The following is a 27,928-nucleotide window of genomic DNA, read 5'->3' as shown; positions in this document are numbered from 1 at the left end:
TCCTTTCTACATGGAATGATTACTAGTATTCCATTCTCTTTTCAAACTGAGCTGTCGTTGGTTCTGCAAGAATCATGTTGGTTCCCTGGCTCGCCAGATGCCCACTGAGACTAGTTAGAGCACAATCCACAGTTGCCCACCTCAGGGCTGTCATAGAGGATGAGCTTGGAAAAATCAAGGAGGCTGGTACTTGGAAGTCCGAGAGAATTATAACCTCTAAACAGGGTCCCCATATTAAAGTGGAAGGACGAAATACAGGTACGTGAGATAAAATGGAATATTTTTACGTTTTTACTTGGCTGTGAACACTAGTGCATGCATTCTGTAACAGTATCCAGATCATGCGGAACCTTGGCAGTCTAGTTATATGTTAACAACATTTTATTTGATGCCCCTCAGCCTGTCTGACAGCTTACTTTTCATTTGAAATTAAAATTTGAAATTTACTTTGTATTCCTGACAATTTGCACTTCATTGAATAACCGTGAGTGGCTACACCTAGCACAGCAACTGTTGTAACTTTCACTTCAGATTAAGACTAATTGAACCTGGATATTAAATCAACAGCAAATTAAAAGTGCTGCCTTGGTGTATGTACAAAAATAGCTAGCTGATCTGGATATATTATCCAAACCAGCTATAGTTAGGGCCCAACTTACATTTCTGGTGACTGTAGGCACAGAATTCCAAGGCCCTCCACTCCCCCCTCCTCATAAAAAATAATAAGCAGAATAATTTAAAGGACCACTCTAGGCACCCAGACCACTTCAGCTTAATGAGGTGGTCTGGGTGCCAGGTCCTTCTAGGGTTAACCCATTTTTTCATAAACATAGCAGTTTCAGAGAAACTGCTATGTTTGTGAATGGGTTAAGCCTTCCCCCTATGTCCTCTAGTGGCTGTCTCATTGACAGCCGCTAGAGGCGCTTGCGTGCTTCTCACTGTGATTTTCACAGTGAGAGCACGCCAGCGTCCATAGGAAAGCATTGAGAATGCTTTCCTATGTGACCGGCTGAATGCGCGCGCAGCTCTTGCCGCGCGTGCGCATTCAGCCGACGGGGAGGAGAAGAGGAGGATCGGAGGAGGAGAGCAGGAGGAGATCTCTCCGCCCAGCGCTGGAAAAAGGTAAGTTTTTACCCCTTTCCCCTTTCCAGAGCCGGGCGGGAGGGGGTCCCTGAGGGTGGGGGCACCCTCAGGGCACTCTAGTGCCAGGAAAACGAGTATGTTTTCCTGGCACTAGAGTGGTCCTTTAACTGGAAATGTAACCAGTTATAAGGCATCAAACATTCTAAATGCTGGTAGCACTAGGTACATGAAAGAATAATTATAAATCAAGCAATTAATAAATATGAAAATAACAACGAAGGAATCAAATTATCTTAAATGTGGAATGGCATAAAAATTAAAGGTTTTAAAAATTATCAAAACGAATGAGTAGCATGAGCTCCTCCACAAAGGATACAATACCTGTAAAACAGTTCTTGTGCTAACTGTAACTGGAGCAGACATGCAGCAAATGTTGAAAACAAAACCATTTTGAAGTGTTTCATTCCCAATGTTGTAAAGGGATTATCCACTAAATAGCCCCCAACTCAATCACATTAAAGGGACATTGTAGGCACCCAGACAACTTCAGCTCATTGAAGTAGTCTGGGTATAGTGTCTGTATTGCACTTAGTGCTGCAATGTAAAACATTGCCGTTCCAGAGAAATTGCAGCACTTTGGTCTAGTAACTGATGCTGGACCTCTTCAAACTCTGCATGAGGACATCCTGCATCAGATTTTTCCCTATTGAAAAGCATTGATTAATTACTTTCCTATGTGTGGGTCTAATGCGCGAGAGTCATTTGCCGCGCATGCACATTAGCGCCCGTTCATTTGCGGGACTTCGGAGGAGCCCTGATGGACATCTGCGCTGGGGTTAGGTAAGTAAATAAAAGTGTTCTTTTTTTTTTTTTTTAACCCTTTATTCACTGAGGGAGGGAGGGAGGGGGGGGGGGGGAGAGCAGAGAGGGCTATAGTGCCAGGAATACAGCTTTGTATTTCTTGCACTTATTTTATCCCTTTTAGCAGATACAGTGGCATAATGTTCTACTGTTTACTAAGAATAATGCATGCAAACCTTTTTCCTTGAAGTTGTGAACTAATTGTCATCTCTTTAGTAAGAAGTTATATGTATCCAGGAAACATTGGTAGATCTGGCAACCTTGCAAAAGTGAGAACATGCATTTAGTAGTCCAGCTCATGTGTAGAACATTTGTCTTAGTGCTCAGACAGCATTGTTGGGACTGTAGACTGAATGAGCTGGAAAACAAAAGATTAGCAATCTCTGCACTGGACAGATGGTAAAACATTGATGGTAACGTTATGCACAGCTATGTTTATCAGCATGATGAGAGTATTAGCTGGCACTCATACTCATAGCTGTGCGATATGTAAAGTCTCAATGTTAACACGATTCAAGTTGTGAATTATTAACAGTTCAAAGTAAAACCTTAAAGGACCAGTACAATTCCCACCCCCAGTTCTACCTCAGCCATAAAAGGGTTAAATAACCCTTTAAACACTTTAGCAATTCCAGCGCCAAGGTTCTTTGGTGCTGGGTCGGGCTCCTCCGTCGTCAATTCATGTGAGGAACATTATGGCAAGTGCCACGCATGCATTAGGCCTTACCCATATTCAATTCTCTGAAACTGCAATGTTTTTCCTTGGAAGAGAGGAGTGTATACCGCGCCTAGAGGTATTAGTATAAAAAAATTATACATACATATAGTCGATGGAAATATTGACAATGGATGGTAACCTCAAAATAAAAAGCAAAACATAATAGTGCAATACAGTAAATAAACAAGACAGGTCAAATAAAGCTATACACAGTCCACTCACATGGGGATGAGCTATAACAGAGCTCAGCTGTGATGCGCCTGGACGGTATAATCCCCGTCTCGGGATATATGGTGGTATTGCTTCAGGGATTTTCCAAGGTGCAGTGGTGCGTAGATCATAAAATCCAAAAATAAAAATATGGCAGCATATGGTGAAGTACGTACTGATAGAGTGGTAACAAGTATAAAAGGTATTATACTTACAATTTCTAGAGCATATAACCTGCTCTAGTATAGACAGCCTAGGTGGTATAATCCCCACCAGGGATATGCAGGATCCAGGGAGTAGAAGGTAATAATAATAGAAATATATATATAAGTAGGCTAAAAGAAGTACTTTAATATTAAAGTACTTCTTTTAGCCTACTTATATATATATTTCTATTATTATTACCTTCTACTCCCTGGATCCTGCATATCCCTGGTGGGGATTATACCACCTAGGCTGTCTATACTAGAGCAGGTTATATGCTCTAGAAATTGTAAGTATAATACCTTTTATACTTGTTACCACTCTATCAGTACGTACTTCACCATATGCTGCCATATTTTTATTTTTGGATTTTATGATCTACGCACCACTGCACCTTGGAAAATCCCTGAAGCAATACCACCATATATCCCGAGACGGGGATTATACCGTCCAGGCGCATCACAGCTGAGCTCTGTTATAGCTCATCCCCATGTGAGTGGACTGTGTATAGCTTTATTTGACCTGTCTTGTTTATTTACTGTATTGCACTATTATGTTTTGCTTTTTATTTTGAGGTTACCATCCATTGTCAATATTTCCATCGACTATATGTATGTATAATTTTTTTATACTAATACCTCTAGGCGCGGTATACACTCCTCTCTTCCGATTTCTATTTCACATACAAGGTTTTGGGAATCCTTGTTTTGTACACTGCTGCCTGCCCATCACTTACTATAGCGAGCGCCTATTACCCTCTGCTTAATGTTTTTCCTTGGAAGGCTAAGGGGACAGTGACACTTCACTCAGACCAGTTGATTGGGAACAAGTTGTCTGAGTGCCTATAGTGTAGGTTTAATAGCCAAACTGGAAACTTAAAAACAGATCAGCCATAACATTAAAACCACTGACAGGCTGTCATGGCTTACCAGGGCCGCCACCAGAAATTTTGGGGCCCCTGACAAAGCACAAGGTCTGGGCCCCCCGCCACCCACGAGTCTGCCCAAAGGACTCCTACCTAGTCCGCTGCAAATGATGCAGGACTGAATGTGGTGTGTATAGTGGAAGTGAATTAGAATGTGTGTAATGGATGTAGTGTTTGTGTGTATTAGATACTGTTTGTGTAGCGAATGCAGAGTGTGTGTTTGTGAAGCGGATGCGGTGTGTACAGTGGATGTAGTGTGTGTTTGTGTAGTGGATGTAGTGTTTGTGTGTACTAGATGCAATGTGTTTAGTGGATGCAGTGTCTGTAGTGGATGTAGTGTGTGTATTAGGCGCAGTGTCTCTGTATAGTGAATGCAGAGTGTTTGAATGTGTGGTGGATGTAGTGTGTGTGTGTACTGTCAATATAGGATGTTTGTGTAGTGGATGCAGTGTGTATAGTGGATGCAGAGTATGTGTCAGTGTAGTGGATGCAGAGTGTGTGTCAGTGTAGTGGATGCAGAGTGTGTGTGTCAGTGTAGTGGATGCAGAGTGTGTGTGTCAGTGTAGTGGATGCAGAGTGTGTGTGTCAGTGTAGTGGATGCAGAGTGTGTGTGTCAGTGTAGTGGATGCAGAGTGTGTGTGTCGGTGTAGTGGATGCAGAGTGTGTGTGTCGGTGTAGTGAATGCAGAGTGTGTGTGCCGGTGTAGTGAATGCAGAGTGTGTGTGCCGGTGTAGTGAATGCAGAGTGTGTGTGTGCCGGTGTAGTGAATGCAGAGTGTGTGTGTGCCGGTGTAGTGAATGCAGAGTGTGTGTGTGCCGGTGTAGTGAATGCAGAGTGTGTGTGTGCCGGTGTAGTGAATGCAGAGTGTGTGTGTGCCGGTGTAGTGAATGCAGAGTGTGTGTGTGCCGGTGTAGTGAATGCAGAGTGTGTGTGTGCCGGTGTAGTGAATGCAGAGTGTGTGTGTGCCGGTGTAGTGAATGCAGAGTGTGTGTGCGCCGGTGTAGTGAATGCAGAGTGTGTGTGCGCCGGTGTAGTGAATGCAGAGTGTGTGTGCGCCGGTGTAGTGAATGCAGAGTGTGTGTGCGCCGGTGTAGTGAATGCAGAGTGTGTGTGCGCCGGTGTAGTGAATGCAGAGTGTGTGTGCGCCGGTGTAGTGAATGCAGAGTGTGTGTGCGCCGGTGTAGTGAATGCAGAGTGTGTGTGCGCCGGTGTAGTGAATGCAGAGTGTGTGTGCGCCGGTGTAGTGAATGCAGAGTGTGTGTGCGCCGGTGTAGTGAATGCAGAGTGTGTGTGCGCCGGTGTAGTGAATGCAGAGTGTGTGTGCGCCGGTGTAGTGAATGCAGAGTGTGTGTGCGCCGGTGTAGTGAATGCAGAGTGTGTGTGCGCCGGTGTAGTGAATGCAGAGTGTGTGTGCGCCGGTGTAGTGAATGCAGAGTGTGTGTGCGCCGGTGTAGTGAATGCAGAGTGTGTGTGCGCCGGTGTAGTGAATGCAGAGTGTGTGTGCGCCGGTGTAGTGAATGCAGAGTGTGTGTGCGCCGGTGTAGTGAATGCAGAGTGTGTGTGCGCCGGTGTAGTGAATGCAGAGTGTGTGTGCGCCGGTGTAGTGAATGCAGAGTGTGTGTGCGCCGGTGTAGTGAATGCAGAGTGTGTGTGCGCCGGTGTAGTGAATGCAGAGTGTGTGTGCGCCGGTGTTAGTGTATGCAGAGTGTGTGTGCGCCGGTGTTAGTGTATGCAGAGTGTGTGTGCGCCGATGTTAGTGTATGCAGAGTGTGTGTGTGTGTGTTAGTGTAGTGTATGAATGCAGTGTTAGTGTAGTGAATTCAGTGGGTGTGTGTTTAGTGTAGTGAATGCAGTATTAGAAGCCAAAAAAAAGGGGGTCCAACCTAGGTGTTCTCACTGTCGTCTTAGAGTGTTGGATACAGGAACAAGATCTTCAGGTGTAATAATGATTCCAATAATATGGAAAATAAAAAAAGAACAACAACCAATAGCGCAATATGTATAGCTCAAATTAAATAACATTGGAGTAATGGTAGAGAACTCACATTTATAAGAGCTTATATCCAGCTCTAGGGTAAAGCACGTACAGCGGTATAATCCCCGCTTATCGGATATGTGATGAGTACCTCTTAGTCAGTGGTGTCCAATACTTGGAAAGAAAAAGAGACAACCAATAGTGCTCTCTATGGAAAATAATTAAAACCGTACTTACAAATATAGAGCAGACCAACTGCTCTTTGATGTCAGCGTTGGTGGAATGATCCCCACCTAGGATTTCTTGGGCTGCAAGGAGCTTCCAGGGGTTATAAAACCAAAATGAATAAAAATTATAAAAAAATAGGCAGGATAAAAGAGCAAAATAAAATAAAAAAAAGCCAGGATAAAGTAAAAATGTGTATATGGAAAAAAAGGATAATGGCACAAATAAATGACCAAAAACTTTTAATTCAAAAATACACAATATAAAATTTCCATAACGCGTTTCGTCTACAGACTTTATCAAATGGAATAAAGTACAATACCTGGCTAAATGGTGTTTTATAAGGACACAGTTAATTCAAAGATTGGCGCCAAAATAATCCGTCCAATCAGAGTGAAGTTAGATTTAACATGTTTAAATAAACATTACTAGCTTTGCTAAGGGTAGTAAGTACTATAATTAGACATTTCTAATAAAATTTAGTTTAAAACGAGGATGGGAAAGTGTTATACGATATAAAAGAAGTATAACACGTGACTCGCGGCACTTCCGCATTTCGGAAGCTTTGCCGCAAGGCCGCATGGGTAATGTAGATTCCCATAGTGGCGGCTGTAAGGATGGAAGGGGCTTAAAAATGAATGCGGCTGCGGCCATCTTGGGAAGGGCAGACAGAGTAATAGCCATGTTATGAAGGGCAAAATTCGCCTTTTCAATTGTACTATTACATAAAACGAACCATTTATGTTTATAATAAAAGAGCAGGAGAAAAACCTTGCTAGCTTGAAAATATTATTATTATTTACTGTCAAATCTAAGTGGTTGTATTTATTTATTTTATTATTAGGTATTTTAGTCTCTTTTTTAAAAATCAATAACTTAATATATTTTACATGAAACTCTGTTTAAAAATATTTTCAAGCTAGCAAGGTTTTTCTCCTGCTCTTTTATGTATGCTAGCAAGGTTTTTCTACTGCTCCTCATCGTTAGATCCCTTTGTCCTGGCTTTACCTTGTCTGAACTGGATTATGATCTAATTTGTTAAATGTGTAATATAAATTTAAAGGTAAAAAGGAACATCTGCATTTGAAAAACTTTAACACAAGTTATAGGTGATTTTAAAATGTTTATTCACTGGTGCAAAACTCCAGAGAAGGGGTAGTTTCCATTGAAGTATGTATTTTTTCTTTTGTTAATATAATAAGATTGAATTGTGATCTGAAAGTGTGAATCACATGAAGTAGTTCTAAATCCGTGATAATCAACTGCACACTTCCAGCATATAGTGGTCACTGATGCTATTTGTGCCTGGGACTTGGCATTGACATTTTTTAAGGCATGCTTATACAATGATATATATTGACCTTCTTAACTATATTTTTAGGGATCTTGAATTTCTGTGCCAATAACTACCTGGGTCTATCCAGCCATCCTGAAGTTATACATGCTGCACACAATGCTTTGGAGGAATTTGGGGCCGGGCTAAGTTCGGTACGGTTTATCTGTGGAACTCAGGTGAGTATGAGTGATACATTCTCTGCACGTTACTGAGTAGTCACTGAAATGATTCCGTATGGTGTATGTTTTACGGAGTTTGTGCTTTCTAACATTTATAGAGTGATATTTTAGAAAAAATGGCAACTTCAAAAACCTAATCTATAAGTAACTTTTAATTATTTATGAAATTATTGTAGTGGAAATAATTTGTCCTTGTGTTGACTCCACTTAGAATATCCACAAGAGCTTGGAGGAGAAGATTGCCCGGTTTCACCATCGAGAAGATGCCATCTTGTATATCAGCTGCTTTGATGCCAATGCTGGCATATTTGAGGTTTTTTTGTTTTTTTATTAGCTTTTTGGTTCCATATTTTACATACATACATTTATTGAAAATACTGTACATAGATGATCATAGATCAGGACTCAAAATTTACCATTGGCAAGTGAAAAGTCGACTCCTGGTGAGTGTACCATGGACCTTCCAGGCTTGCAGTGGAAAGTAACAGTTAGCCCAGTCTTGTAGCGTATGACTTGGAACTGTGAGCCCAGTTATTGATTATTATAGTTACTCACAAGAACACAGGAGGCTTTCAATAGCAAAGGTGGTGAGAAGTCTGTCTCTGTCTCTGGGGAATCCCTTCCAGAGCCCCCATAGTCCATAATTTTTAGCTCTGTGTCCTCCCAAGAGCCACTTAGTCCACTAAAAAGTACATTGTGGGAAACATCATAACAAAACATAACAAACTGTCCCTAAAAGATAAATTACTGGTCTAGAATGTCAGGTGGGGTTGAGGGACACCAGGACACTCCAGCAAGCTGTAATATTTATGTGCTTAGTCTGTTCCTTTTAGTAACATACAGTTTAAGGTATTGGTAATTCTAACTAAAATAAGCATTCACTTCTGCTATATAGGAGACTTGTCACATCTCTATTGCTTCCCTGTAGGTGGGCAATAAAGGACTTTTGTGAGAACAGACATCAACATGTATTTCCTTAAAGGGGTTCACACAAAACATTACCTTGCCTTCTCAACAAATAAAATCAATCTGAAATAAAATCAGAACTGTCCGTTCTGCTGTTAACAACTTGCATTCACCTCCAAAGCATCTTCCTGCTGCATTGTAATATCCATTTTGCCTTAGTATGTACTCTATTAAATCCCCTGCAGTTTGACCTTTAGTTGTCATGGATGGTGCTTTTTAAAACCATAAATCACCTTGGTTAGTGGGCTCTCTAATACCTAAAATCTTTGGGCTATATAATACCGAATATCTTGATGACTTTATGTGCAAAGACATTTTTCTTTTCTTCTTAGTGTACCATTATATATTGGATACGATGTCACACAATATCTAGCTATGGGTTTTCCATTGTAAGGGTTTAGATAATATTTTAGTGCCATCTCTGCTTATAGATAGGATATAGGTAGATATAATGAAAAATGGATATGGAGGTTGTAAGAATTTCTGCCTATTTTACAAATGTTTGCCTTGTGGGCCTATAATGTGCATGCAACCTTTCCATGATATTCCCTGAGTGTGCAATAGGTTTAAATGTATTCCATAACTATCTATGGGTGCTTGGGCAGAGTGAATATTTGACACCCTTCTAGCAATTCTTTTTTTATTTTTTTATAATCCCAGGCATTGCTAACTCCTGAAGATGCAGTGCTGTCAGATGAGCTGAATCATGCTTCCATCATTGACGGGATACGCTTGTGCAAAGCTAACAAGTACAGGTACAAACATATGGACATGGTGGATCTGGAGGCCAAACTAAAAGACACACAGGTACAATCAACTAATCCTGGTAACACCATGTTGAACCAGCTTTTCCACCTCTCAGTTTTTCTTAAAGATATCATCTTTATCAAATACTAATATTATTTTCGTTTGATATTTCATTGGGATTCCATCGCAATCCAAAGATATCCTAAAGCAAAATAGGAACTACTTTGTCTTATGGGCAGTCCTCATGTTGTCAAATGGTTGAACTTCATTGTCAACTTTGGTGGAAGCCCAGCTACTTTCATTAGCAATGGCTGTGGGAGTTGTGCACTGTCTTTTGCATTACGCAAGGTAGTCTATAGAGGATCCTGTGTTGTTGCCGGATCCTCCATAGACCTCAGTGTTGCCCACTCACACATTTTAGAGAATACAGCAGTGACGCTGCTCCAAGTGCCAGGAGCCAGAAAGATCCCTAGGAAGCAGGTGGTGGTGACAGTGAGAGACAGCCATGGGCATGCCAAAAGGTTGTGCCAGGTGTAATGCTGAGCCACTTTGTCATCTTTGGAATAGATCCCTACTAATGGTTATTCATTATCTGCTTAAACAAGAACAGCCTAACAATTTACTTTATATATTCCTGTGTAAAGCCGAGCAAAAACGATATATTGCCTGTCACTTTTACACATTGCATTTAAAGATAAAATTCTCTATTTAAAAAAGTCATTAAAAAGCAAAAACAAAAATGTGCTTTAGTGTACTTAACAAATACAACTAAATATCCTTTATGATTGCACACTTGTAATTTAGGTAAAATCATGCATGCACATCCTAAAGACTTGTGGTGTGTTCTCTTGTAAAGCCAGTTAGTTTATTTTAACTAGGGCAAAACTGAAATTCCCCAACTAAGCTATAGTCACAGCTTAGCTATTTTAGATTGAGTTTTGCTTGCAAATCTGGCATGTGATTCTGATTCACATATGTGTATACAATTGACTTGATTACTTTGTAAGCTTGTGCTCAATCAAAGTTTGATAAATGACTGCTACTTCACCCGCCAGGACAATGCATGGTTATAGTACTGCAGGAGTGATGAACATTATCTATTAAGAATTTGCAATTTTCTTGTGATGTAAAATGGTGCTCTTGATATGAAGGCCTCTGCTAAAAGTTTAAAACCATTCTGTATGTGTCTAATCGAGTGTGGTGACATACTAAGCTGTGTAGTGTGGCTTATGGAGTGTATGTTGTATGAATTAGCCCCAATAGCTGCCCATTCGTCTTGGCAAAATGCCTCCAGGTCATGCAAAGTCTGGTCGTTTTGCATGAACCGCACATTTGAGATCTCCCCCAGAGTGGCTTAATGATATTAAGGTCAGCAGACTGTGATGGCCACTCCAGAACCTTCTCCTTTTTCTGCTGTAACCACTGGAGGGTCAATTTGGCCTTGTGCTTAGGGTCATTGTTATTCTGGAAAGTCCAAGAGCGTCCCATGCGCAGCCTTCGTGCAGAAGAATGCAAACTCTCTGCCAGTATTTTCTGATAACATGCTGCATTCATCTTGCCATCAATTTTCACAAGATTCCCCTTCACTTTAGAGCTCACACACCGCCAAAACACCAGTGAGCTACCACCATGCTTCACAGTGGGCATTGTATTCTTTTCACAATAGGCCTTGTTGACCCCTCTCCAAACATAGCACTTATGGTTGTGACCATAAAGTTCCATTTTGGTCTCGTCACTCCAAATTACAGTGTGCCAGAAGCTGTGAGGTATGTCAAGGTGTTCTCGGACATATTGTAACTGGGCTTTTTTGTGGCGTTGGCACAGTAAAGACTTCTTTCTGGCAACTCGTGCAGCTCATTTGTGTATCGGCGTATTGTACTCCTTGAAACAACCACACCGTCTATTTCCAGAGCAGCCTGTATTTCTCCTGAGGTTACCTGTGGGTTTTTCTTTGTAGCCCGAAAAATAGTTCTGGCAGTTGTGGCTGAAATATTTCTTGGTCTACCTGACCTTGGCTTGGTATCAAGAGTTCCCCAAATTTTCCACTTCTTAATGAGTGATTTAACAGTACTGACTGGCATTTTCAAGGCTTTGGATATCTTTGGATATCTTTTTATCCTTATCTATCTTTATAAAGTTTCATTACTTGCTGTTTTCTGCTCCCCATGTCTCAGTGCATCCACGTGAGAGCTAACAAACTCTTTGACTATTTATACACAGACACTAAATGCAATTTAAAAAGCTCAAGAGTGGGAAATTAACCTTTTAATAGACATTTTTAACCTGTGTGTGTGTGTGTGTGTCTGTAACAAGGCAAAACATTCAATGGTATGTAAACTTTTGATCAGGGCCATTTGGGTGATTTCTATTATCATTATGATTTAAAAAGGAACCAAACAACTATGTCATAATAAATGGCTTCATATGATCACTATCCTCCAATAAAATACATGTTTTTTGCATGATCAGTCATATTTTCAAAATCAATGCCAAAATTTCACAATTTCTGCCGGGGTATGCAAACTTTGAGCACAACTGTATTGTTCTTGTTTATTTTGGAGGCTACAAAGGAGCATTGCACTGATATATAAGCTTTCAACTACACTAAACATTTAAGCCCTAAACGGGTATTCTTGACTTCTGGCTTTCCTCATCATTGTGTCATGTTCTGTGTTCCTGACCTCGGCAAGTATTTTGACTATTCTGCGGTACGTTAAGTCCGGCCATTCTAAGGTCTGGTTAAACGTTATCCTAAGTCCTAGGTGTGATACTATTCTGCGTGCTGGATCAATTATAATCCTGATGCCAAGCACATTTCTAAAGATCACGGTTACCATTCTTGTTCATTTTATTTTGTGCAATCTACTCTCTCTCATTCAGAAACACCGGCTGCGTCTCATAGCTACGGATGGCGTATTTTCAATGGATGGCGATATTGCACCTCTTCAGGAAATTTGCGCCCTGGCTAAATGTTACAATGCTCTGGTATTCATTGATGAATGTCATGCTACCGGCTTCATGGGACCAAATGGACGGTGAGTAGTGATGAGAGAAATATCTTTGTATGTATTTATAATACAACTCTTTGTTTGTGTGTGAGGGGGCGGGGGGTTCTTTTTGTTTTCTTTTTCTTTTTTCTTTTCTTTTCTTTTTTTTATTTATTGATTGATTTAAGATTTAAAAGAAATGAAGACACAAATAAAAAATACCAAGGCCTCACAATTCTATAGCGTGTGTGAACAATTGCATAATATTTGAATACAGTTAATATTCACATAGTGTTTGCTAGCTAGACTATAAATCCTACAAATCCTTTGTTGACTAGAATTATGACATACAGGCTGGTGGATTACAGGAATATAAATGTGCTATATTTTAGTGCATGGCATTTATCTTGCTGAACTATTTTTACTGTTTACTATTAATAATGGCAAACATTCATTAAAAAAATCAATATTTTGCCTTTTAACCATCCTTTATTATTTAAAACAGTAATGTAATAAATGTTGCAGAAAAAGCTGATTATTTTGCATTCCAGTTGTGTATAACATGAAATGGATTCTATTATAAGACGGGCTTCTTATCAAGATTAGTCCCATTATTTTATTTGCAGAGGCACAGATGAGCTACTGGGGGTCATGGATCAGGTGGCCATTGTGAATTCCACACTTGGAAAAGCATTAGGAGGAGCAGCAGGTCAGAGTTTGCTAAATATTTTTCTTTCTTATGTTTTTTTTTTTTGTTTTGTTTTCCCTTTCCCAAAGTGAAATTGCACCAAATTACTAATGCATATAAAAATATCAAAAGCATTAGTGCTCCTAGCGATTGTCCAGAACATTTCACATATTCATTAAATCAGTAGTTGAATTTCAAATGATAATTATCGTCATAATTTTTTTTTATCATTCTAGAAAGGCTGTACTGTTTCATTAAAATATTTTGACTTTCTCATTGTGTGTTTTTTACTGAAAGCTGTTGCAATGCTCGTGTATCCTCTGCAGTAGGTTTAGGTCTAAATAGTAGGTACCAAGGGTAAGTGCTATTGGTCGCTGATAATGACGTCTACATTCTTTTTTTTTTTTTTTTTTTTTAATTCTTTATTTTTGTTGTGCTTTGTAAGGTGCACAACTTGCCATAAGACATGTCATCAACAGTGTAACATTGGTCATTGCATTGTAACCAAAACATATCAGTTATACAGCACGTTTTATAATATGTATAATAATCTCACTTGTACAGTACAGAAAGAGTAGTCAGCCGCCTTCAAAGGGTGTTAATACCTACAAACTTCTGGGTTAATAGGGGAGGGGGATTACTTGGGGTGCCTATGGTATACTGCCGTGGTCATAACTGTATTCTCGTCCTCGGTCTGCCGGCATTGGTAAGGAATTGTACTAATTTTAAAATCACAATCAGATCTAATGTAATAAGTGGTTGCTGTCGGCCTGTGTCACGCAGCGTCTGCCTGTTGGTGGGAGCTGCTGGTCGTATTAGGCATGGTGGATAGGTTAGTGGGGGGGGTATACAACTCTGCAGTATTCGTGTAGCTACTACTGATGGAGCCAATTTAGAATAAGATCTTAAAAGCATAGATAAAATAAAAAAAAAAAAATTAAAGTGTGTAACAACCATAAAACTATAAAACCAGGAAACAATATTCAGTGTCCATGTTAACACCTGGAGAGAAGGTGAGCTCGCAAGCAGCTTGTGTGGTGAGATGGACGAGCTTTTGCGTTAGTCCTTGTCATGGTGGCGGGTCGCGGGTTCCCCTTGCGGCTTCTCTTGGGACAAATGGGGTAATGTGGTCTACTGACCAGGAAGGTTGTTGCGGCAAGGGAAAGGTGCTCACGGGCAGTCCCAGGTCTCGGAGGAAGCGGTGAGATTCAGATAGGTGAGTGAGGGAGTGTATCTTGCCCCCTCTTTCTACCGTCAGCTTGTGTATTCCCCATTTATATGGTACTTTGTTTTCCTGGAGGTGCTGCGTAAGTTGACGTAGTGACCTTCGCCATGTGATGGTATGTCGGGATATGTCCCTATAGAAAGTCAGTTGGTGCCCCTCAAAGGTAGTGCTGGGGGTATCTCTGGTTGCTGTTAGGATAGCACCTCTGTCTGAGTCCCGTACCAGCTTTACAAGGATATCTCGTGATGACTCTGGGGGGGCTCTGGGGGCCTTAGGCAGGCGGAAGCAGTGATCCATGACCACTTGTTTTGCATGCTTTGGGGGAAGGAGTGTAGCAAGGAGTCTCCGGATGAAATGTGGCAGTTCACCAGTGGTTATGGCCTCAGGGACTCCCCTAATTCTCACGTTTCTTGCTTTCATCCTGTCCTCCATATTGGCCAGACGGTTAAGCACGTCCTCATTGCTCTTCCGTAGTGAGCCTAGGGCACTATCTGTGGCTGTTTGGGCCACTTTCGTCGTGTCCATGTCATCTTCCAATCTTATAACCCTGTCTGTGAGGGTGGCCACTTCTTCCCTCACCCCAGCCACATCTGCTTGAAACATGGCCCTTATCTCGTGCAGAAGGGCTTTGATGTCTGCTTTAGTCGAGGGGGCAGTATCTCCCTCTTTTGGGGGCTGGTGGGTGGTGGTAAGTACCTCTGGGAAGGTGGATAGTTCCTCCGGTAAGCTTTCTGCATCAGATGAGTCGGAGGTGGAGGCCGCCGCCGGCGCCATCTTTGCCGGTGCGGGCCTAGTCGGCTGCTGCAGTAATATGCTGATATCCCTGGTTCCTGGGCTCCTATCTGCCCGCAATTTTTTGGAGCGTTTCCCCATCGTGTGGGGTGCAGGTAAATCCTGTTACCGGGCACCGGTTGTGGGTCTGACGACCGATTGTAGCTTTTAGCGGGTCTATCGGTCCGGAGCTCCCGCAATTTGCGTCCGGCTCGATCGGCAGTTGGCTCCGCCCCCATGACGTCTACATTCTTATGAGTGTTTAATTTCCGCATCCCTCTACAAATGGTCATCATTTAACATGCCACATTCTGATAGCAATGTGTCTCTGTATTACTTTATTATGTCACCTCATACTGAATATATTGTAATAAATTTTGAAAAGATTTTCGATAAAATGCCATAATTTGCAAACTTTGAACTATGCACCTTGTTGTGCGTTTTATATCATGCTATTGTTTAGTACTTTAATGTACATTGTTTTCACTGCTGTGAGCCTCATGCTTTAAAAAGAACCTGTGGTGTGGGGCAGGAGCATGGATAAAGTCACATCCACTTTGTTAGATTGTGTGTTTGTATAACGATGCACAGGCATTGCAACTAGATTTAACCTTGCAATGTATCAAGCGGTTTGCACTGTATATTGGATTGGCAATTTGCATCTGCTGATCTCTTACCATCCAGGGAGAGGCTGAATGTATGAATGGCTTCCCACTGGCTTGGGACTGTATCATGGAAATGCATCTTGCTGTACAACCCAGAAGGAAGTAGAATATATAGAATATTGGGGGCAAATAGGGAACATAGGGACAACTAAGAGAAACATGGGTAAAAGGTTTATCAAGGGACATAAGTGACCACTAAGGGACATACAAGGGTGACAAATGGGGTAAAATAGACAACCGATGAGCAAAGTCTCTGCATGTGTGTTAGTATGTATCTGTATGTACGAGTGTGGGAGGACATTTTGTTTATGTCTTGGTCTGTATCTATGTATGTGTCCTACAGTGTATGTCAATGTGTCTGTATATGTACTAGTTTGTGTGTATGTCTGTGTACCTCTATTTAGGTATGTTAGTGTCTCTGCATATTTATGATTGTGTGGCTATGTATGTCTGCTAGTCTCTTTGTGCATGCAAGTGGACATCTGTATTTCTGTTACTTTGCACATGTTTCTCTGTTAGCTATTTTCCAACATTCTAGAGGACTGTTCACTAGTTGTCTCACCTATATCCCTGCAAATGGTATGGGTGACCCTGATGGCATGTGTAATTTTGCATTAATGGTTAATTCATTAGACTTATAGTTGACAAACAAAGTTCTTCTATCTTCTTTTTCAGGTGGGTACACTACAGGCCCAAAACCTCTAATTGATCTGCTACGCCAGCGATCCCGGCCTTACCTGTTCTCAAACAGTCTGCCTCCGGCTGTGGTTGGCAGTGCCAGTAAAGCATTGGACCTTCTTATGGAAAGTAATGCTATTGCGCAATCAATGACAGCCAAAACAACAAGGTGAGAAATGCTGTGTAATACATACTAACAGGACTCCTTTACCTTTAAGAAATAAAAATAACTACCATTTAAAAAAAAAATTGTTTGTATTGGCTGAATTTGTTGCTCTGTATCTAGACGGTGCACCTTAACTGATCATGACTCGATCATTAAATAGGAGTGGACTATAGAATGACGGTAAACTGCAAATGATGTGGGACATTTTTAATGTAACTTCAAAGACCTCATGTTGATGGCATTTGCCCATTCATGAACTAGACCAGGGGTGCCTAAAAGGTAGATCCCTAGATGTTTTAAAAGTACAACTTCCATGATGCTTTATCATTCTAAAAGCATGTGAAGCATCATGGGACTTGTAGTTCTACAACATCTGGGGATCTACCTTTTGGGCACCCCTGAACTAGACCATTCTCTCTACTGGTGTAGTGTGATATTAACTCAACACCAACTGATCGATTACACGTAGGTATAGATACATTTATACATACCATGGTAGTCTTTATATTATATAGGTCATGAGAGAACTAAAGATCAAATTCTCGTTGTGATTTCAGGTATAGTTCAAGCAAAATATACCGTTCCAGTCCACAGCGGGTGCGACATTCTTAGGAACGCCGGCCGCTGTGGTTCAGGATTTTATAATAAAATTACCTTTGCCCACATTAAAGATGGCGCCAACGTGCGTCGGAGACAGCAAATTACAGCCTAAAGAGGGTTATTTAAATCCAAATTACCTTTTTGCCAGTGCCCTATCGTGGTTTCCACTAGCTGGTTATCTGAGTGTGTGTGTTCCTGATCGTGTTTTTTTTATAGTATTTGACTTTGGCTTTGTTTTTACTTCCCTGATTTCTGGTATTCTTGACTTCTGGCTTTTCTCATCGCTGCGTTTCATTCTGTGTTCCTGACCTCGGCGAGTATTTTGACTATTCTTGGGTACGTTAAGTCCGGCAATTCTAAGGTCCTGTTAGACATTATCCTTGGTCTTTAGGTGTGATACAATTCTGCGTGCTGGATTAACTATAATCCCAACACCACTATATCTTCAGGGCCAGTGTACAACCGTACCGGCCCGGGGCCTGCGATTGCCAGGTGACTGGCAGGAGGGGAGCACTGTGCTGATCCCCTCCTGCTGATCTCTGTGTGGAGCGTGGCCTAGCACCTCAGCTGACAGGAAGTAGAGGGCATGAGACACATGGAGGGGAAAATGAGACGCATGGAGAGAATAAGACGTATAAAGGGACAGGGGTGAGGGAAAGAGACACATGGGGGGGGGGGGATGAGGCACATGAGTGGCTGGGGGTTGGGGGAGAGGATGAAACACCTTACGGGGAGGGGAGGCTAAGAGGCATGGGGGGGACCCAGGGCAATCTTTGCACCGGGGCTTCTGGCTAGTCCTTTGTTTATATGTCTCTTGTCAGTAAATCCACAAAATCCCCAAATGACATGTATGGGATAGTAACATATCCCAAACGATATGAATACTGATCATCTCAATTTTCAAACTTGCAGAGTTTAAAAATAGACATTCTGCTCTACTAGGTTTAGGAAAGCTTGTCATCTGCCTGGGTGACTTACTTCTTTAGAACAGTCCTCCTGTCACTCCACATATAACTAGAGTCTCAACAGTGCTCTTTTCCCCTCTCACCTCCCACTCTAGATTCCCTCACACAACTTTCACGAGTTTAACAAAACACGGACGTCATTTCTGCCAAACTTTTCTCCTTCTGTTGTTTTTCTTCTTCCTTCCCCTCACTTCCTCCTAGATCATAAACATGCTCGCTGAAGGCTACTATATAACTGTAAACAACGAGGAGTATGCACTTTAATAATTCTAATAATGACAAACTAAGAACATAGATTGAAACACTATTCTCTCCAGGCTGGACTATTGAAATTGAATTTTGTTTGAATGTTATTATCTTTCTATAGCTTGTTTTTGTTTGTTTTCCACACCATCCTGAATGCAGAGGAACCCTATTTCCTCTAAAATAGCACCTAAAGTTTCTTTGCACACACTTCTGTATTTGTGATTTTGTTATGACATTATCAACTTATATACAGTAACATTGTAGTGCTGCCCTCTAGTGATGGAAGTGTACAAGTGTCTGGTTGCAAAATAGTCTATTATTACTATAATAATAATCTATTGGTAGGCAAACTAGTCAAGATATGACTGTTGCTAACTTGGAGAATATAATTTGTAAACATTTAGTGTGTGTGTGTGTGGGTGTGTGTTCAGTTGATATAGTAGTGGGACACATTGTTTCCTGGTATAAACTGTATAATATACTGACCATTCTGCTGGAGTTATAATTACTATTATTTTCTGGGAACAATGACAAATTTAGTGTTTCGTAGTTTTTGGTTTCTTTTTGTTTGGGTTGGGGGGGGGGGGTTCAAAAATGTTTTACAAATGTGTTATTTTTGTAGTGCTTTCATTACAAGACAAAGAAGAAACAACATTATAATTAGAAACAGAAGCTGTTTGCAGTAAATTATTTGTATACGTGGACGGGTTAGCACCATTTTTATAATACATAATATAAGGAGGTAACATGTAATACCAAGGTCGTACAGCCTCAAATAAAGGAGGTCTTGATGGGCATGAAAGTTAGCGTGTAGTACATGTCTTAGAGAATCCGCCTGCAGGATGGCTGCGGGTGACATGTTATGCTAGGGGGGAGGAAGTTGCTGAGTGCTGTTGGCCTAAAGACTGCTTACGGAGCCAGGAGGAGTAAGGTAACAAAATGAACACAACTTGATTAAATTAAATATTAGAACTGTAAAACAACATCCACTAAATATATACAAGTGGGATATTGAATTGTCACTCATGGTAGTAAGGCACTTGGTGGCTGCGCCGCTATCCCAGGCACGAACTGCGTGATTCGGTCCACAAACCACAGAGGGCGATGCTCTGCTGGGGTGTATCTTGCTAGGATATCCAAGTCTCGGAGCAGTGAGGGTGTCTCCGATGGGTTGGTCACATGATAGGTCATACTGCCTTTCTCCACCGAAAGCCTTTGTGCTCCCTACTTATAGGGGATTTTGTGTTCCCGAAAGAGCTGGGTGGTCTGACAAAGTGACTGCCTCCATAAAGTGGTATGTCGAGACATGTCCCGGTAGAAGGTGAGCTGGCATCCTTAAAAGGTTGTGGAAGTAGTTTCCCTGGTCGCCCCCATGACAATACCTGTATCTGAGTCCCACACAAATTTTAGTAGGACATCTCCAGTGGCCTCCGGAGGTGCCCTGGGGGACTTTGGTAAGTGATGGAAATAGTCCACATTGACCTGTTTAGCCTGTTTTTGTGGGAGCAGGGTACTCAGGAGTCGCCTGATAAAGTGAGAGAGCTACTCTGTGGTAATGGCCTCGGAGACCCCTCTCAGCCTCACGTTTCTTGCTCTTGCCCTGTCTTCCATAATAGCCATGCAGGTAGTCAGGTCTACATTGCTTCTTTGTAGGGAGTTAAGGGCCGTGTCTGTGGCTGTCTGATGGCACCCAAATCCTCTTCAGCTGTAACTATTCGACTGGTATGCGTGGCCATCTCATCCCTCATCACTCCCATGTCTGCCTGAAACATTGCCCTTATTTCTTGGGACAAAGCCTTAATATCTGCTTTGGTTGAGGGGGCAGCACAGGAGGATCCTGATGGAGGTGCAGTCAGCCGGGGAAAGGTGGACAGGGTCTCGGGTAAGCCGTCCAAGTCAGCAGAAGTATAGGCCTCCATCTGCGCCATTTTGGCCTTCTCTGGCCTAGCATTTTGGTGCAGTAACATCCTGATATTGCGGGTTCCAGGTACCAGATCTGCCCGCTGTATTTTGGTAGTCTTCCCCATTGATCTCGGAGTAGTCAGCAATCCGACTCCGGGGTGTAGGTAAATTGTAGCGGCAATTGGAACAGGAGCACAGGTAATGTGCAACTGGCTCGATCTGGCGCTGGCTCCACCCCCTATAAATGTGTTTTTGAGGTTCACTAGTATGGAAACTTAAGGATTACATCATTGTTTATCAATGCATGGACACATTCTTGTAATATGTGTCAATCCATTAAAAAAAAAATAATAAAAAAAAAAAAAAATATATATATATATATATATATATATATATATATATATAATTTAAAATTTAAGGAAGATATGTATGTATGTATGTATGTATGTATGTATATGTGTGTATATATATATATATATATATATATATATATATATATATATATATATATATGTGTATATATATATATATATATATATATATATATATATATATATATATATATATATATAGAAAGTAAGAATCAGGAGCACTCGCTTGGATTTTTCAGCAGTGGATCAAGTGTTTAATCACAACTTTAACATCAACGTTTCGACCCCTCAGGGTCTTTATCAAGATAGTGATAATGCACATAGCATACAAATATATACACAAAAGTGAGTGATTAACTTACCCCACCTGTGTGAAGTGATTCCGGAAGTGCAATAAGCCGGGCGAAGTGTGTGAGGAGAAATGAGAAAATCCGTATCATGACGTTCATGCGTGCGTGCGCGATGACGTGCGTGCGTGCGTGATGACGTGCGTGCGTGAAAACGTGCCCCCCCGCGTGATGACATCATCACGAGAGTAATACCTCATAACCATGGTAACAACACAATCCCAGTGTAGCTACCCATACCAAGGAGGAACCAATTAAAAGAATTAAAAGAATTCTATATACAGTTAGAGAGGGAAGAAGATATATAGACATGTGTAGTCATACCATGAATAAGACCCACAATGGTAACTAAGTAAGCAAACCCAAAGGAAGTGCGGACATAAGGTGAGTATGTGTACTGAATCCAACCCAATATATGGGAAAGTAAATCCTAAAATAATAGGATCTAAACCAAGAAAATGCAATAACGCAAGTGCCCATGAGACAACATGGAATGTATGTGCATATGTAAGTGTGGAAGAAATGTAAGAAATCTGACAAAAGTGTGTGTATAAATCTGAAAGTGAGATCTGGAATGTGTGAACCATGAGAAGGAGGAATAAGTCCTACCCTGCAGGTGAACCAATGTGTCGGAGCAAAGAGAAAAGAAAGACACAGACCAAAAAGAAATAGACAAGTGAAGAAGTGAACCCATGAAGATACCTCCGTCCTTATAGTAAATACAAGAAACCCAATGAAAACACATAACAACATAAACAAGTCTGCATCCCCAGGTTAAATAATCTATAGCTATAACCAATTGGTAGACCTCACTATAAGCCTGTCTATATATACAAAAATGTAAATCATACTGGCCCCCTATCTCTTGAATAGGAGAAAGCCCATAAGGATAGAACAGCTTGTCAAATATCTCCATAATAAACCCTCACTGCCCTCCTAACCTCAAGATCTAAGGAAAGAAGGAAAACATTATAAAAACCCTACATAGCAGGACATAGCCGATAAAGAATTGTACAAAAGAATGTATACCAAAGCATACGTCTTAATTATAGACGTATGGCCCGTCTCGAGCCAGCCTGGCCCTGACGATAAACTTCTCTAAACAAAAACTACAAACCAATACATGATAGTGATCAGCTTTTAAAAAAACGGAAGATCCAAATCAAAGGAAAAGAGAACAAAACCAATCTGGATAATCTAACGAGTATCTAAAAATGAAGAAAATGAGATATACTCATTAAGTCCCCTGGGTTGTAGGGTGTCCAATCGTTTGATCCAAAAGGTCTCTTTCTGGAGTAGTAGTTTGGATCGATCCCCACCTCTCATGAGGGTTGGTATCACATCGATGGCGATAAATTTCAAGGTGGGTAGTCTATGGTTAAATTCCAAGAAGTGCTTGGCCACCGGCTTGTCTGTTTTCCCATCTCTATAGGCTGTCATAATTGATGATCGGTGCCCCCTGATTCTGTCTCGGAGTGTAAGATCCGTCTTCCCCACGTAGCATAATCCACATGGGCATGAGATGAGATATATCACGTGGTCTGTCAGGCAAGAGATATAATGATTAATCTTGTATCTAGTGCCCGAGTGTGGATGTGCAAATGTAGAGCCAGGTAGCATATGTCCACACGTGACACATCCCGTACACCTGAAGCACCCCATCTTAGTGGGTTTAGTAGAAGTCAGCTTTTCCCTTGGTAAATCTGTTTTCATCAGTAGATCCTTGAGACTTTTATTCCTACTATAGGCAATTCTAGGGGGATTGGAGAAAATGGTACTCAGAGAGTTGTCAGCAGATAGAATCTCCCAACGTTTTTTAATACTCCGTGAGATGTTCCCACTGGCTGAATTGAATGTCATCGGGATCGTAATTTGTGGGACATTGTATCGGGTGGTGCCTTTGACATAGATCTCTCGTGCCCGTTTAAGGGCTTGTTCAAGCGTATCCTTATAGTATCCCCTTTCCAGGAATGCTCTTTGCATCATCCCAAGTTGTGTTTCACAATTTGTGCTGTCGGAATTGTTCCTCAGTACCCTGAGGAATTGGGAGATGGGTAAAGACTTTTTTAATGCCTGAGGGTGAAAGCTCGTGGAGTGCAATAACGTATTTCGGTCAGATGGTTTCTTATATAGGCTGTAGCCAATTTTGTTGTGACATTTGTATACTTCTACATCCAAGAATTGTATCTTGTCAGTGCTCCAATGAAGTGTAAGTTCCACAGGGGATTCATCATTATTGATCACGTTAATCATGGACTGTAGTTCTTCCACTGCTCCAGACCAAATGATAAAAATATCATCCACAAACCTGTGGTATGAAATAATGTGGGCACTAAACATATCCAAAATCTTGTTGCGCTCAAAGATGTACATGTAGCAGTTGGCGTAGGATGGAGCTATGGCCGATCCCATCGCAGTTCCCCGAAGTTGAATATAGAAATTCTTTTCAAATCTGAAATAATTATGAAACAATAGAAACTCCAAACATTCTATCAAGAATTCTATGGGGGGGCCATGGTAACAGTTGCTCTCGCATAACCAAGTACGAAGTGCTGCCATCCCTGCATCATGCGGGATAATCGTAAACAGACTTTTCTTACACTCCGAGACAGAATCAGGGGGCACCGATCATCAATTATGACAGCCTATAGAGATGGGAAAACAGACAAGCCGGTGGCCAAGCACTTCTTGGAATTTAACCATAGACTACCCACCTTGAAATTTATCGCCATCGATGTGATACCAACCCTCATGAGAGGTGGGGATCGATCCAAACTACTACTCCAGAAAGAGACCTTTTGGATCAAACGATTGGACACCCTACAACCCAGGGGACTTAATGAGTATATCTCATTTTCTTCATTTTTAGATACTCGTTAGATTATCCAGATTGGTTTTGTTCTCTTTTCCTTTGATTTGGATCTTCCGTTTTTTTAAAAGCTGATCACTATCATGTATTGGTTTGTAGTTTTTGTTTAGAGAAGTTTATCGTCAGGGCCATACGTCTATAATTAAGACGTATGCTTTGGTATACATTCTTTTGTACAATTCTTTATCGGCTATGTCCTGCTATGTAGGGTTTTTATAATGTTTTCCTTCTTTCCTTAGATCTTGAGGTTAGGAGGGCAGTGAGGGTTTATTATGGAGATATTTGACAAGCTGTTCTATCCTTATGGGCTTTCTCCTATTCAAGAGATAGGGGGCCAGTATGATTTACATTTTTGTATATATAGACAGGCTTATAGTGAGGTCTACCAATTGGTTATAGCTATAGATTATTTAACCTGGGGATGCAGACTTGTTTATGTTGTTATGTGTTTTCATTGGGTTTCTTGTATTTACTATAAGGACGGAGGTATCTTCATGGGTTCACTTCTTCACTTGTCTATTTCTTTTTGGTCTGTGTCTTTCTTTTCTCTTTGCTCCGACACATTGGTTCACCTGCAGGGTAGGACTTATTCCTCCTTCTCATGGTTCACACATTCCAGATCTCACTTTCAGATTTATACACACACTTTTGTCAGATTTCTTACATTTCTTCCACACTTACATATGCACATACATTCCATGTTGTCTCATGGGCACTTGCGTTATTGCATTTTCTTGGTTTAGATCCTATTATTTTAGGATTTACTTTCCCATATATTGGGTTGGATTCAGTACACATACTCACCTTATGTCCGCACTTCCTTTGGGTTTGCTTACTTAGTTACCATTGTGGGTCTTATTCATGGTATGACTACACATGTCTATATATCTTCTTCCCTCTCTAACTGTATATAGAATTCTTTTAATTCTTTTAATTGGTTCCTCCTTGGTATGGGTAGCTACACTGGGATTGTGTTGTTACCATGGTTATGAGGTATTACTCTCGTGATGATGTCATCACGCGGGGGGGCACGTTTTCACGCACGCACGTCATCACGCACGCACGCACGTCATCGCGCACGCACGCATGAACGTCATGATACGGATTTTCTCATTTCTCCTCACACACTTCGCCCGGCTTATTGCACTTCCGGAATCACTTCACACAGGTGGGGTAAGTTAATCACTCACTTTTGTGTATATATTTGTATGCTATGTGCATTATCACTATCTTGATAAAGACCCTGAGGGGTCGAAACGTTGATGTTAAAGTTGTGATTAAACACTTGATCCACTGCTGAAAAATCCAAGCGAGTGCTCCTGATTCTTACTTTCTATCTACTGGCCTGGAGGCACCCTGGTAATATACATTGCATATATATTGCTTTAAGGTTGAGTGCCAGAGTCTGGACTAAATATGTATATATATATATATATGCACACACATATCCTTAAATTTTAAATGATCACTATAGGGTCAGGAACACAATCATGTATTCTTGACCCTATAGTGTTAAAACCACCATCTAGCCACCATGGGCCCCTCATGCCTCCATAAATATAGCAAAATCTTACTGTATTCAAGCCAGAAGCTGTAACTCTGCATGCTGCCTAAAAAAACAAGCTGTCTGCTGACATCATCAGAAGTGGTAGCCTGATCCAATCACAATGCTTCTCCATAGGATTGGCTGAGATTGACAAGGAGGCAGAGCCAGCATGATTCAAACACAGCCGTGGCCAATCAGCATCTCCTCATAGAGATGAATTGAATCAATGAATCTCTATGAGGAAAGTTCAGTGTCTGCATGCAGAGGGAGGAGATACTGAATGTTTGGATGCATTTTAGGCAGCCATGACCCAGGAAGGATCTCTAACAGCCATCTAAGGAGTGGCCTGTGAAGTTATCACTCTGAAAAGACGGTGTTTACAGCAGAAAACCTGAAGGTAATGATTATACTCACCAGAACAAATTCAATAAGCTGTAGTTGCTCTGGTGACTATAGTGTCTGTTTGTTTTTATCTTAAGATGCTTAAAGAAGGGCATACATAGAACAATTTCATACTACAAATAGAATTTTAAAAAATAAGGGAGCCTTTGGCTTCCCCCAAAAGACAATTGGAGACGACTTTAGAGGTCATACCAATGCGTTACTACTGCTGTAGAATTTTGGACATGGGCTCTTTGATAAGACACATGTGATTCAAAAATCCACTTTTGCTTTACAGAGTTCCATGGTGAGTGTTGGTGTATTTGCATTTTGAGAGGTACAAACTATGGTTAAGTTGTACAGGGTGACTGTCCATGCATTTTTTTTCTGCAGATTTCGCACAAAGATGACAGCTGCAGGTTTTACCATTTCTGGTAACGATCACCCCATATCTCCTGTGATGCTTGGAGATGCTCGACTGGCATCACAAATGGCGGACGATATGCTTGAGAGAGGTACGTAAGAGAGGTTCTCTGACGTCCCTGGCTTTTGTTTATCTCCCCAAAGACTCCTTGCCTCATTCTCATAATCCGTTTACCTGGGGTCTCTAGGTTTGGAAGGCTACAGGGGAAATCGTTTTTCTTTCTGGGTGTCACATGCAGACTTAACTTTATTTTTTTTAAACGAGAGAGAGAGAGAAAGAGATAAAGGCATTTCAACCTATAGATATAAATTATAGCTTGAAATAAAGTAGGATTTTAAGAGGAAGAACTATTTTATTTACACTACCACTTGGCATCTTGTGTGTTTTATATTTACCATTGAGAGGGTTATTCTGTAAAATAGGAACTATCGTGAGATTTCCTAATTCTATGCTAAAAAAAACAGAATTTGAAATTTTTTCCAAGTTTTATATTCTTGCAGTTTCACTAATTTGGCCTAAAATTTGGAAATGCCTGGCCACTTCATAACAACAATTTTTTAGCTTGTTGAATAAACTTTAAAGTGTTTGCATAGCCATATTCCCAGCTGTAAGAAGAGTAAAATGCTCATGAAGCTTGACTTGCATCTAGCTTTTTTGTTATTTATATGTGTATCATTGCTCTTCTTTTTTATATCCTCACCTTGCTCATTCACTCACTACATGCAAGTTTCGTTTTCCTATATGTTTTATGTACACCAACTTCTTGTATCCCTCTCGCTATTTCCCAGGAATTTATGTAATAGGCTTCAGTTTCCCAGTGGTTCCCAAAGGTAAAGCTCGGATCCGTGTTCAGATCTCCGCTGCCCACAGTAATGAAGATATTGACCGTTGCGTGGAGGCATTTACGGAGGTGGGACGCAAGCATGGTGTGGTGTCTTGATCAAGTAGCAGGTCCATTGAGCCGTCCACTGCCTCTCAAATCCATCTGCATTGCTACAATAACAAGCAAGTTTCTATGCAATTTTTACCTTTTGGGTTAAACTCTCTTTTCTCGGGTTTTGTTGATCTGGAATCCTCCAACTGCATTACAACCATTAGCAACCTCAATCAAGAAGCTTGATCATAATAATTGGTTTGTAGCCTTGTTGTAGACCTTATGCAGGAACAATTTAACCTCACTGGTATTTAATGTCTCTGGAAACTCGTGAAGAAAGCAACTCGAATATTTCTAGGTATAAATCTCTGGATAATAAAACTGCTGTTTGTTTTTTGTTTTCAGTTTAAAGAAACAATATTCTCCATTATTATTGACCAGAATAACCGAGCACATTTATTGTTTTGCTTATGTTGTGGTGTAGTGCAAAATATCTCACACAATACATTTTGATTCTTTACCACCCATACTTGATAATGACTATTGTTAATGTGTGTGCATTGTAACATATTTTAATGTAGAGTTAGACAAATCTACATATCCATGTTAATACATATGGGACCTTTTACTGAGATTGTGTATCCTTTCCTGTAAGGTGAGATCTCACTTAATCGTCTCCATAGGTTGCAAGGGAGTATGCTGTCTTTGTGTGCTGTTCAAGCAGGGACCTCTTTATCAACTCCTCTGCACTCTCATTCATTGTCCTGATTAGCAGTGCTGGGAGGAAGTGCTAG

The 27,928-nt window shown here is 40.9% G+C and overlaps 1 protein-coding gene across 1 annotated transcript; it reads left to right on the top strand.

Annotated features, from left to right (window-relative positions):
- Positions 1-27,928, top strand: GCAT (glycine C-acetyltransferase). Its single transcript, XM_063426448.1, has 9 exons — positions 1-258; positions 7,583-7,713; positions 7,928-8,029; positions 9,343-9,489; positions 12,310-12,464; positions 13,043-13,125; positions 16,441-16,612; positions 26,230-26,351; positions 27,049-27,928. The coding sequence occupies exons 1-9, from the start codon at positions 75-77 to the stop codon at positions 27,198-27,200; spliced, it is 1,248 nt and encodes a 415-aa protein (XP_063282518.1). The 5' UTR covers positions 1-74; the 3' UTR covers positions 27,201-27,928.

Source organism: Pelobates fuscus, chromosome 7 (assembly GCF_036172605.1).
Source record: "Pelobates fuscus isolate aPelFus1 chromosome 7, aPelFus1.pri, whole genome shotgun sequence".
NCBI lineage: Eukaryota > Metazoa > Chordata > Amphibia > Anura > Pelobatidae > Pelobates > Pelobates fuscus.
Note: the sequence above shows the minus strand (reverse complement) of the source record. Positions and strands in the feature narration are given on the sequence as shown.